The sequence below is a fragment of the Oncorhynchus tshawytscha genome, linkage group LG24, assembly GCF_018296145.1.
Source record: "Oncorhynchus tshawytscha isolate Ot180627B linkage group LG24, Otsh_v2.0, whole genome shotgun sequence".
Classification (NCBI taxonomy): Eukaryota; Metazoa; Chordata; class Actinopteri; order Salmoniformes; family Salmonidae; genus Oncorhynchus; species Oncorhynchus tshawytscha.
The window spans coordinates 20,564,378-20,578,058 of NC_056452.1; the positions used below are offsets into that span (position 1 = coordinate 20,564,378).

The 13,681-nt window shown below is 45.2% G+C and overlaps 1 protein-coding gene across 2 annotated transcripts; it reads left to right on the forward strand.

The window, feature by feature from the left end:
* The first annotated feature begins 5,517 nt into the window (after positions 1-5,517).
* On the forward strand, positions 5,518-13,168 carry LOC112223448 (actin, aortic smooth muscle). 2 transcript variants are annotated; one of them, XM_042305496.1, is made up of 9 exons: positions 5,518-5,663; positions 7,758-7,929; positions 8,195-8,323; positions 8,981-9,091; positions 10,937-11,021; positions 11,191-11,352; positions 11,513-11,704; positions 11,835-12,016; positions 12,537-13,168. In XM_042305496.1, the coding sequence occupies exons 2-9, from the start codon at positions 7,801-7,803 to the stop codon at positions 12,678-12,680; spliced, it is 1,134 nt and encodes a 377-aa protein (XP_042161430.1). In that variant the 5' UTR covers positions 5,518-5,663; positions 7,758-7,800; the 3' UTR covers positions 12,681-13,168. The 2 variants fall into 2 exon arrangements, with proteins under 2 accessions (XP_042161430.1, XP_042161431.1); XM_042305497.1 differs by having other exon boundaries at positions 5,551-5,663; positions 7,755-7,929.
* Positions 13,169-13,681: the final 513 nt, after the last annotated feature.

The window sequence follows — 13,681 nt, forward strand, 5'->3', positions numbered from 1 at the left end:
TGGGTGGGCATTCTATGTTATTTTTTCTATGTTTTTGTATTTCTTTGTTTTGGCCGGGTACGGTTCTCAATCAGGGACAGCTGTCTATCGTTGTCTCTGATTGGGAACCATACTTAGGTAACTTTTTCCCACATGGTTTATGTGGGTAGTTGTTTTCTGTTTAGTGTTTTGCACCTGACAGTACTGTTTTGGTTTCGTTTATTCACTTTGTCATTTTTGTTTCAGTGTTCTGTTTAATAAAAAGTCATGAACAATTACCACGCTGCACCCTGGTCCGATTCCTCCTCTTCAGAAGACGACACCAGTTTCAGAAGAAAGTGCTTTGTTTCTGGCCATTTTGAGCCTGTAATCGAACCCACAAATGCTGATGCTCCAGATACTTAACTAGTCTAAAGAAGGACAGCTTTATTGCTTCCTTAATCAGCAAAACAGTTTTTCAAAAAGGTTTTCTAATGATCAATTAGTCTTTTAAAATGATAAACTTGGATTAGCTAACAGAGCGTGCCATTGGAACACAGGAGTGATGGTTGCTGATAATGGGCCTCTGTAAGCCTATGTAGATATTCCATGAAAAAATCAGCCATATCCAGCTACAATATTCATTTACAACATTAACAATGTCTACACTGTATTTCTGATCAATTTGTTATTTTAATGGACAAAAAATGTAATTTTCTTTGAAAAACAAGGACATTTCTAAGTGACCCCAAACATTTGAACGGTAGTCTATGTACTTCAGAGAACACTCTATTTAAGCAGTTGGGTTACATTTGCTATCTCTCCTACCCAAATGCTGTTTTGCTGAGAAACAACAAGGTTATTATTATGCCACTAGGGGGAGAGAGAGCAAAAGGCACATCGAGTACAGAGAGTTCCAGAGAGTTCCAGTGCTCTCAGACCGCAGACAAGAGAGGGCAGTTGGCCAGGGGGCAGAGGTCAGGTGAGGCTGAATACAACAGTAAAAGAGGAGGAAACCAACAGAGACATTGACTGTACATTTGTTTATGTGTAACTCTGTGTTGTTGATTTTTCGCACTGCTTTGCTTTATCTTGGCCAGCAGATAATATCTATTAGTTTACCCTATAGATAACACCAGATAATATCCATAGGTTTACCCTATAGATAACACCAGATAATATCCATAGGTTTACCCTATAGATAACACCAGATAATATCCATAGGTTTACCCTACAGATAACACCAGATAATATCCATAGGTTTACCCTACAGACAACACCAGATAATATAAATCAGGAACTGAATTTGTCTAGTACTGAGGTACTGCATCTATACACGAGTTAACTAACACAATTTGCCCCAGACATATTGACACTAGGGATTTAGAATACAGTGGCCTACAAGAACGCAGCATACAGTAGCCTCTCTCTCTCTCTCTCTCTCTCTCTCTCTCTCTCTCTCTCTCTCTCTCTCTCTCTCTCTCTGTCTCACACATACACACACACACACACACACACACACACACACACACACACACACACACACACACACACACACACACACACACACACACACACACACACACACACACACACACACACACACACACACACACACAAAAAAACAGGAAGAAAATGGGCTCGGGCTCAGGACTTGCTTGCGAGGAGTCGCCATAAGACATTCCAGAGCTGGTTGTGAGCAGATGCCTGGAACATCCTTTAAGAGCACAGCTGCTTTGCCATTTTGGGTCAAAGCACATGCCAATGGAGCAGGGCCCTTCTGCACGCACTGCCCTGTTGATGTCTGCTGTTATGGACTGATGTCAGATGGGGTTTAATGTGGAGAGGGGTATTATCAGTGTTGATAGTTGGAACCATAGCAACAGTAGCTGTGTTGAGGGAGATGTAATGGTCTAGAACACGTGTCCAGCTCATTCCACGGAGGGCCGAGTGCCTGCGGGTTTTCGCTTCTCCCTTGTCCTTGATTGATAAATGAAGGTCAGTAACTGGTAAAGAACTCCCCACACCTGGTTGTCTAGGTGTTAATTGAAAGAAAAAAGAAAACCTGGAGACATAAGGCCCTCTCCATGGAATGAGTTTGACACCTCTGGTCTAGACTCACTTTCCCCATAAATGCTGCAGACTCAATTCAATGAACGAGGCATGGGTGGAAGATAGTGAGAGAGAGATAACTCACATCTTCCTGTTAGAACCTTTCAAATAGACAATAGCTTGTCGTCTGTACTTGGTATAGTTACGTAATGCTGCATACTGTACCCATGGTCTTCTGAAAGGCCTTTCAAAACAGGCTTACTGAATTAGTGACTGTAGTTACTATAATTTAGGCACACATATGTCTTCAATGAGGGAAATAATGAGAGGAGGTCTCATAATAAAGAATAAAAGCCCCTGCAGGAGCGGACAGGAAGTATATAGTGCAGCTAAACATGGAAATAAGGGAGCGCACACTGACTGACGGGGTTCAAAGGTTATCTTTTCACCTGCAGTATTACGTAGACGCAGACACTCACACAAGCGATAGATTGAGGGTATAATGTTTTTCTTTTACCAGACCACACCTACAGTGGGATGATTTCTTCCCTTACATGCCTTGCGGGGAGCGCGGTCTGCCAAGTCTCTCCTCATTTACTGAACAGCTCCTTTTATGGTGCTGCATCAAACTCTGCTGTACGCTGTTACTGTAGCTGAGTGGGATACAGACCAGTAGCTTTCCTTCAATGTGTAAAGCTGACCTCCAATTTGAGTGATTTCACTCTGAAGGACAGTGATAAACACTAGTCATGCTAGTGCTGCAAATATCATGTATCTTTACTGGGGCTCCCTGTGCTTTGATAGACAAGTGTCTGACTAGCTAGACAATATGAGGGGAACGGTGTACTGTTGAATAATTTAGGCTTTGTTTGACAATGAATGAAAAGTGTGATACCATGTTACATTTGGCCATCCAGCTGTACGGCATCTTGTTATTAATTTCAAGTATTAGAAGTACGAACAAAATGAAGAGCACAATCAGTCTAGAATGGAGTCTAGAATGGAGTCTAGAATGGAGTCTAGAATGGAGTCTAGAATGGAGTCTAGAATGGAGTCTAGAATGGAGTCTAGAATGGAGTCTAGAATGGAGTCTAGAATGGAGTCTAGACAACAACAAGACACGTTTCTTTTTGATAGCAGATCTTACATTCCAAACATTGTTTCCATGAAACAGTTTCGGCCCTGTACTATTGGACATGACCAATCCTTTAATACAACAGGACTGAGAATCCCCCCAGACCCACAAAGTAAGAAGCAAGCTCAGTAAACTGTTATCGTCATGACAGCAGAACATGATCATGATAGAAGAGTCTTATAACAAGATTTATGCCAGAGAAAGACCAATTCTGTGAGAGAAAAAAAAATGAACATCTCAATTTGCTGTAACTTGAAAGCTGTTGATTATTGGGTGACAACTACTGTCATTTGGTGGCGGTTCCTGACAATTAGAACTGTTTCAGAGGGAATGCTATCCCATTTGCATGACAATACATATTCACTGACAATAGCCTGCTACAATTACAGTATGTTCAGTTAGTTCAATCACAAACCCAATAGTCCAACAGTCATGTTGATAATATTCTTTCTCTCTTACTTCCTTATTCTCTCTCCCTCTCTATCTTGCCTCGCCCACTACCCCCTTCCCCCCTTCTCTCCTCCACCTCCCTCATCTCCCTCTCTCCCCTACTCTCTCCATCCTGATATGGCTTTGTGCTGGCCATTGTCCGTGCGTTGTCGTAGCGTAGCATACCTCATCAGACAGATAGAGAGCAAGTGCAGGGAGTCTGGGACATGAGACAACACCCGGCCAATCCGTCTGATGTTTACAGTATGTGGTCCCACAGCGCAGATGATGACTACTGTCCTATCCCCAGCTTATGACTAGCTGCACCTCTTACAGTTCTATAATAACTACACCTAGTTTAAATTTAAAGGGCCACTTTAGCTTTTGACTGTAGAATGAAACATTTATGTTTTCACTTATGTAGGCTGGACAATGGTTTGGTGTTGGAGACGATGAACATGTCAAAAAGTGGTGAAGTGCTCCTTTCATATAAACGCTGCTGGAAGACACTGACCCCCTGACTGTTAGAGGAGGGTGATGTGGGCTTTGCCATACTAAGAGCCAGTGACTTAACAGGCCGTTCACTGTGAGTCTCAGTGCTGTGACAATGTGCAGTTGGTGACAGGTTCTTTTGGCACCTTTCTTTAGTTCTGTAAAGCCTCAACTTCACTGTTTCTTGCTGTGGTCTCGAGGCCCATCCACTGGGCAGCCGCTCACAAACGGTAGCATTTTCGTTCCATAGTGGGTTGTCACAGACTTTTACAAGTTGGGTTGCAAGGTCATTTCAAGGACACACTGAGAAAATTTGTGTAGCATGACAATCTGGCATTTTGAAAGGTTAGGATATTCCATAGTTAGAGAATTCAACTGACCTCTTCCTCAACGCCAACTGACAAGTAAGAATATACCCTCACACTGTTTGAATGTTTCAACATCTAACTGCTGCCAATTCAAGCAGCACCTAGATGCTGTATTTGTGACCTGACCCGTGTCATTCTTGCTACACGGGAATGCCACTGTCTGTGTGTGAGGGCTTGCTACACGGGAATGCCACTGTCTGTGTGTGAGGGCTTGCTACACGGGAATGCCACTGTCTGTGTGTGAGGGCTTGCTACACGGGAATGCCACTGTCTGTGTGTGAGGGCTTGCTACACGGGAATGCCACTGTCTGTGTGTGAGGGCTTGCTACACGGGAATGCCACTGTCTGTGTGTGTGAGGGCTTGCTACACGGGAATGCCACTGTCTGTGTGTGTGAGGGCTTGCTACACGGGAATGCCACTGTCTGTGTGTGAGGGCTTGCTACACGGGAATGCCACTGTCTGTGTGTGAGTGATTGCTACACGGGAATGCCACTGTCTGTGTGTGAGGGCTTGCTACACGGGAATGCCACTGTCTGTGTGTGTGAGGGCTTGCTACACGGGAATGCCACTGTCTGTGTGTGAGGGCTTGCTACATGGGAATGCCACTGTCTCTGTGTGTGAGGGCTTGCTACACGGGAATGCCACTGTCTGTGTGTGAGGGCTTGCTACCCGGGAATGCCACTGTCTGTGTGTGAGGTCTTGCTACACGGGAATGCCACTGTCTGTGTGTGAGGGCTTGCTACACGGGAATGCCACTGTCTGTGTGTGAGGGCTTGCTACACGGGAATGCCACTGTCTGTGTGTGAGGTCTTGCTACCCGGGAATGCCACTGTCTGTGTGTGAGGGCTTGCTACATGGGAATGCCACTGTCTGTGTGTGTGAGGGCTTGTTTGTCACAGGGGGCAGTCCTGCAAGCTCTGTGCTGTGTGTTTATGTTTCCCGCATGGAGAGATCTCCTGCCTTTCACAGAAAAAAAGGCCCCTGGAATGCCCTGAATGATGTGACTGGGCCCTCCGAAGAAGCAATTGGATTGGACTGTTTTTCCCCCGGCCATCCCTATAAGGCTCTGGCTGAGTGAGGCAGACAGGGAGAGTGCGGCCCCGGCTCCATGTTTGGGATGTGGGAGGGGGAAGTGCAGGATGGGGGCTGGGAGCTACATAAAGTCTCCCCAGTCCAGTGAGAGGGCACACCATCCCTGAGCGGCAAACCCCGGCCAAGCACTGTCAGGGTAAGTGGACCACCACCTCACCTCTCCTGTCCTCCTCTCTCTTCCCTGTTCCTCCTCTCATCCCCTCGTTGTCCTCTCTCCTGCCTACTCCTCTCCTACATGCTAAGAAAAAAGGTTCCAAAAGGGCTCTTTGGCTGTCCCCATAGGAGAACCCTTTTTGGTTCCAGAAGTAATTATTTTGGCATCGATGTATAACCCTCTGTGTAAAGGGTTCTACATGGAATTCAAAAGGGTTCTACCTTGAGCCAAAAGGGTTATATCTGGAACTAAAAAGGGTTCTTCAAAGGGCTATCCTATGGGGACAGCTGAAGAACCCTTTCAGGTTCTAGATATAACCCTTTTTCCTCTCCTCTGCACTATTCTCCTCTGCTCTGTTCTCCTCTCCTCCGCTCTGTTCTCCTCTTCTCCGCTCTGTTCTCCTCTCCTCTGCTCTCCTTTGCTCTCCACTTCTCTCCTCCGCTCTCCTCTGCTATCCTCTACTCTTGCCTTCCTGTCTGCCCGACTGCCTCAAGTCAACAACTGCTAAATTGTCAGCTGCTAATCTGCTAGTCTGAGTCAACCGCAGGGGTCAGCACCTTACAGTGCAGACTGCTTCTCAATCAATTTAAACCAGGCTCATTAGGCTTGATGAGCTTTGGCTGATCTCACAGGCGCATGTTAATGAAAGACAGGTGTTTAGACATCTCACAGCTAAGTCACTGTGGTCTGTTGTGGGTATTAAGTGTCACAGTAGATGAGATCCTAAGCCTCGTGGTGTTGTGGTTTATTAAGAACTTTTGGTTGAAGAAGTTAGTTTTGCTGCTAATGCTGTAACTTGCTAGAAACAGTGTGGTAGAATGTCACAGTAGTAAATGCTAGAACTGTGTTGTTTATATTCTGGTATATGCTAAGCTACCTATTACCTATTATGCATCATTTTTTCAGCTGGTTGATTATGATTTTAGACATCTGTTGCCATCAGTCCCATAATGCAATAGAAACATAGTCTCAAATTCTTGTAAGGTCTCTAGGGGAAAGTCAGGTTGATAGGTTGTATAGTCTCTTGGGAACTCAGTCAGTTTGGAAAGTTTGGAAGTTTTTGAAAACATTGTACACAGTTTTGAAATGAGTAAAAGTTTTGAAATCTGCAAAGGGGATAATGGCTGGATGCATACAGGGGCCTCTGTCATGTTATTGGAGAGTTCAGCACTGGTCAACTTTCAGCACTGAACTCCATCATAGCTGCTCATGGTACCCTCTGCCGGAAAGCTTAGGAAATCCTTTATTCTGAAGGTTTATGACTAAATATGGTTCTGCTGGAATCTACTGCTCTCTCTCTCTCTCTCTCCCTCTCTCTCTCTCTCTCTCCCCCTCTCTCTCTCTCTCTCTCTCCCTCTCTCTTTCCCTCTCTCTCTCTCTCTCTCTCTCCCTCCCATCCCTGTCTTTTTTTCTATCCTTTTTTGTAAACGATTGTAGATAGGCAGGGCCAGAGAGAGAGGGAGTGAGGTTTGCACAGTCCAGTCCAAAGACAGACATGACTCCGCATCATTTCCTAATTAGGAAGTTTTCCCAGGGTGCTGCATCCATTCATTAGAGACTGGAGTTCAACCCTAACCCTAACTAAAGAGTTTTGTAGGATAACTCCTATGGGGAGTTTTGGTCTTAAGCATATATGCTTTGCTATTCATGTTAAATGTTTACAGTATTATAACATTATATAACAATGTGCTTCATAGGCTTTTGGTGGTCTGTATTTATATTATACTCTAAGCACAGGTCAACTTTCCAAATTGACTTTTTCACTTTCAATAGGAATAGCCTCATCCTTTCTTCACAATTTGGTAGTCCGTTGGATTTGCCTGAGCCATGTATTCCTGAATGAATTAACGTAAATAATTACCACACCTGATTAAACATTCTATGGTTTACGTTTTTTATGAATTCACACACTACTTTAGAGGGATAGACCTACTCTCTCTCTCTCTCTCTCTCACACACACACACACACACACACACACACACACACACACACACACACACACACACACACACACACACACACCTACCTATCACTCTGAAGATGTTAACACACTCCTCTCTCTGTTGCCCCAGCAGTGATTGTCTCCAGGAGTAAGGAACGTAAAGCAAAGAATTGACCATGTGTGACGATGAAGAGAGCACCGCCCTTGTGTGTGACAATGGGTCCGGTCTGTGCAAGGCAGGCTTTGCCGGGGACGACGCCCCGAGAGCAGTATTCCCCTCCATCGTGGGCCGTCCCAGACATCAGGTGAGCCACCATTCGTCCATTAAAAGACAGGCTGGATGTAAACTACTTCTGATTGGGTGATGAGAATGCATCCACTTTTTTGTCAGTAGTCTTTCATGGTACTTGGTATATTCTTAATTTAAAGCATCATTTTTATTTATTTATTTACCCATGATGGTTTAAGACTCAACACAGCAAGGCCTATTTGTTGAATTTCAGTGCTAGCAATGGCATCCACTTTACAGTGTGGTGAGTGTGTTTCTGAGCAGCTGGTTTCTCTCCCCAGGGTGTGATGGTCGGCATGGGACAGAAAGACAGTTATGTGGGTGACGAGGCACAGAGCAAAAGAGGTATTCTGACCCTGAAGTACCCCATCGAACACGGCATCATCACAAACTGGGATGACATGGAAAAAGTAAGCCTACCACACCCTACCTCACCTCACCCCACCCCACCCCATCCTACCCTACCACACCCTACCATACCCTACCACACCTTACCTCATCCCACCCCACCCTACCGCACCAGACCCTACCTCACCCCACCCTACCCTACCTCACCCTACCCTTCCCTACCCCACCCCACCCCACCCCACCCCACCCCACCCTGCCTTACCCCACCCTACCCTGCCACACGCTACACCACCCCACCCTACCACACTACCCTACCCTACCACACCCTACCACACCCTACCCTACCCTACCACACCCTACCACCCTACCCTACCCCATCCTACCACACTACCCTACCACACCACACCCTACCCTACCGAACCCCACCTGAGACAACAATGACACAGACTCAGGATTCAGATGATTTTAAAACAATATAATTGGAAAACAGTGACACACTCTAACATGGAATTTGATGTACTTTGTGATTTTCCATCATGGCACTCAAAAGTAGCCTTAGCCAACAAAACTCCCCCAGTGGCACTTTGGGATTTATCCAGAGGCATTTAGATCCAGGATCTATTCTCAGAACTGTTACATGATAACAGATGGAGGAGTTAGCTAAAGAGACCCCATACATGTTCAGAGATGTTATGCTAATTATTGGCGATGATTGGCAGATCTGGCATCACTCCTTCTACAACGAGCTCCGTGTAGCTCCCGAGGAACACCCCACCCTGCTGACAGAGGCCCCCCTCAATCCCAAAGCCAACAGGGAGAAGATGACGCAGGTGATTTTTACATTTTTTATTTAACCTTTATTTTACTAGGCAAGTCAGTTAAGAACAAATTCTTATTTACAGTGACGACCCACCAAAAGGCAAAAGGCCTCCTGCAGAAAAGGGGGCTGGGATTAATAAATAAATAACATATAAATATAGGACAAAACACACATCATGACAAGACAGACAATACAACACTGCATAAAGAGAGACCTAAGACAGCAACACAGTAAGGCAGAAACACATGACAACACAGCATGGTAGCAACACAACATGACAACAACATGGTAGCAACACAACATGGTAGCGGCACAAAACATGGCACAAACATTATTGGGCACAGACAACAGCACAAAGGCCAAGAAGGTAGAGACAACAATACATCACCCAAAGCAGCCACAGCTGTCATTAAGAGTGTCCATGACTGAGTCTTTGAGTTAAGAGATTGAGATAAAACTGTCCAGTTTGAGTGTTTGTTGCAGCTCGTTCCAGTCTCTAGCTGCAGCGAACTGAAAAGAGGAGCGACCCAGGGATGTGTGTGCTTTGTGGACCTTTACCAGAATGTGACTGGCAGAACGGGTGTTGTATGTGGAGGATGAGGGCTGCAGTAGATATCTCAGATAAGGGGGAGTGAGGCCTAAGAGGGTTTTATAAATAAGCATCAACCAGTGGGTCTTGTGACGTGTATACAGAGATGACCAGTTGACAGAGGAGTATAGAGTGCAGTGATGTGTCCTATAAGGAGCATTGGTGGCAAATCTGATGGCCGAATGGTCAAGAACATGTATCTGCTCGAGAGCACCCTTACCTACCGTTCTATAAATTATGTCTCCGTAATCTAGCATGGGTGGGAAGATCACATCTGAATCAGGGTTATTTTGGCAGCTGGGGTGAAAGAGGAGTGATTACGATAGAGGAAACCAAGTCTAGATTTAACTTTGGCCTGCAGCTTTGATATGTCCTGAGAGAAGAACAGTGTACCGTCTAGCCATACTCCCAAGTACTTGTATGAGGTGACTACCTCAAGCTCTAAACCCAGAGGTAGTAATCACACCTGTGGGGCGAGGGGCATTCTTCTTACCAAACCACATGACCTTTGTTTTGGAGGTGTTCAGAACAAGGTTAAGTGTAGAGAAAGCTTGTTGGACACTAAGAAAGCTTTGTTGTAGAGCATTTAACACAAAATCCAGGGAGGGGCCAGCTGAGTACAAGACTGTATCATCTGCATTTAAATGGATGAGAGAACTTCCTACTGCCTGAGCTATGTTGTTGATGTGAATTGAGAAGAGCGTGGGGCCTAGGATCGAGCCTTGGGGTACTCCCTTGGTGACAGGCAGTGACTGCGACAGCAGATTTTCGGACTTTATACACTGCACTCTTTGAGAGAGGTAGTTAGCAAACCAGGCCAAAGACCCCTCAAAGACCAATACTCCTTAGCCAGCCCACAAGAATGGAATGGTCTACCGTATCAAAATCTTTGGCTAAGTCAATAAAAATAGCAGCACAACATTGAATCAAGGGCAATGGTGACATCATTGAGGACCTTTAAGGTTGCAGTGACACATCCGTAACCTGAGCGGAAACCAGATTGCATAGAGTGAATAGTATAGACATCAAGAACTATTCTACTGTAGACATCAAGAAAGTGATGACTACATACATTACAACTAGGACTTGTTCCAATGTATATCTTCAACCCAGCCTTTCAAGACTGTGTAATACACCTAATATAAACAGTAGGAATTTGTTTCATGATGCTGAGTGTATGATTGGTGCAATTAGAATGATATGCTCACTGTCAAAATGTTAGTGTGGAAAATAACACTGTAACCTAAACAAATGCTCCTGCTCTAGATTATGTTCGAGACCTTCAACGTTCCGGCCATGTACGTAGCTATCCAGGCCGTGCTGTCACTTTATGCCTCTGGCCGCACAACAGGTCAGTATAGGACACTGGTCAAAACCAGCCTCATTTTACACTGACCATTCAGTCCCACTGAGCCCAAACTTGTTAACTCTCAAAACTGTCCTCCCTAAACTTTGTTCTCCCAAGCCTGTCCTCCCTAACCTGTGTCTTCCCAAAATTGTGTCCTCCTAAACCTCCACAGGTATTGTCCTTGACTCTGGTGATGGTGTCACCCACAATGTCCCCATATATGAGGGTTATGCCCTGCCTCACGCCATCATGCGCCTGGACCTGGCTGGCCGTGATCTCACTGACTACCTCATGAAGATCCTGACCGAAAGAGGCTACTCATTCGTCACCACAGGTCAGTAGAAACTCTGGGACGCTATAAACTCTGATGACACATACCGTACAGTGCATGACTTGTAAGCAGAGGCCTATGCAGACACAGAAGTGTTGTTCTGCCAAACTACAAATTAATCTAAGTTCTTGTTCTGACCTCGCCCTCATTCTCCTCTCTCTAGCTGAGAGAGAAATTGTTCGTGACATCAAAGAGAAGTTGTGCTACGTCGCCCTGGACTTTGAGAATGAGATGGCCACCGCTGCCACCTCCTCCTCTCTGGAGAAGAGCTATGAGCTGCCCGACGGTCAGGTCATCACCATCGGCAACGAGAGATTCCGCTGCCCGGAAACCCTCTTCCAGCCCTCCTTCATCGGTAATCCCTCGCTCCTTCTTTATCTCTTTTCCCTCTCTCCATTTGCCTTTCTCTCAACAGTTTGAAACAAATATCTATTCTCCCCACTGTCCCTTGTGACTCAGCGTGATTTCTTCTGATTTCTCTCCAGGTATGGAGTCTGCCGGTATACATGAAACCACTTACAACAGCATTATGAAGTGTGACATTGACATTCGTAAGGACCTGTACGCCAACAACGTCCTGTCAGGAGGTACCACCATGTACCCTGGCATCGCAGACAGAATGCAGAAGGAGATCACAGCCCTGGCCCCTAGTACCATGAAGATCAAGGTGGGCTGATGCTACTAACATAGAGTTAACTTGCATGCCATAGTGAGATGCTAATAACATAGAGTTAACTTGCATGTCATAGTGAGATGCTATTAACATAGAGATAACTTGCATATCATAGTTAGATGCTACTAACATAGAGATAACTTGCATATCATAGTGAGATGCTACTAACATAGAGATAACTTGCATATCATAGTGAGATGCTATACAGTGATTTGAATTTGTTCAATACGGTAGTCCTCATAACTGTAATGGTATATTTTTTCCATTCACAGCCAGTAATGATATTGGCCCATTTCAACGTTGACGCAATTATCCTTTCCAGTTTTGACCTGGTTTCTATGAATAGAAATCATTGTCTTCATAAGTGTTTCAAAATGCCATGCAAGTTGTTGAGGCCCAATCTGTAGCTGAATGTCACTGATATTGTCTCACGAAGCTTTGGTGTACTGTATCTATTTACTACACATATGGGATTTCCTCATTCAGTATATTAAATGATATCTTGTGTTACCAGATTATCGCCCCACCTGAGAGGAAGTACTCGGTCTGGATCGGCGGCTCCATCCTGGCCTCCCTCTCCACCTTCCAGCAGATGTGGATCAGCAAGCAGGAGTACGACGAGGCCGGCCCTTCCATTGTGCATCGCAAGTGCTTCTAAACAAGGCCCAGACCCACCCACCCACCCACCCAGCCCAGCCCACTCCGTCCCTCCTGCCCCAAACTCTGCTCTCGTTCTATTGCCTGTAAACTGTGAATGTGTACCCCATTTAACCTTGTGTGTTTCTGTCTTTGCACTGCCCACCCCTGCGTGAATGTTATGTGGTTGGTCGTGTACCTTTCAAAGAATAAAGCTTGAACGTGCAGCTGGTGTAAAACTTTGGGGACATTCCTAGGGCAACGTATGTATGTATGTATGTAGATTCCAGCGATGGCTATAGAAGCAAAGGAGAAGAAGCTGAATCTGTTCCACAGAGCTCGCATTCTCCCTCTTGTGTTCACTTTGTTCAGTGCATCATCCCTGGATGTGGCCAAGTCTCTCGCATGGCTCAGATCACTGCTGAAAGCTTTCACCATCTGACTGTTTGTAAAGATCCATGTGAACATGAACGAACACCCAAGGAAGGAATAAAGCTCTCATACAAGGAACTCTGTCTGGCTCATACATTTGTATTACAAGTGTTGAGAAAATAACTACTATGACTACTGTCGCATCTAGCCACATTTTCAGCAGGTTAGCGTTTAATGTCATGAATCTTCAGAGTGGTCACAAGCTGGCACAGCCAGTCATAAAAATCTGATTTTCAACCTAACCTTATGCACACTGCTAACCCTAATGCCTAACCTTAAGCACACTGCTAACCCTAATGCCTAACATTAAGCACACTGCTAACCCTAATGCCTAACCTTAAGCACACTGCTAACCCTAATGCCTAACCTTAAGCACACTGCTAACCCTAATGCCTAACCTTAAGCACACTGCTAACCCTAATGCCTAACCTTAAGCACACTGCTAACCCTAATGCCTAACCTTAAGCACACTGCTAACCCTAATACCTAACCTTAACCTTAAATGAAGACCATAAAGCACATTTTTATTTTCATGAACTTTTACAATATAGCCAATTTTGACTTTGCAGCTCGCTTGTCTAAGGGGAACAT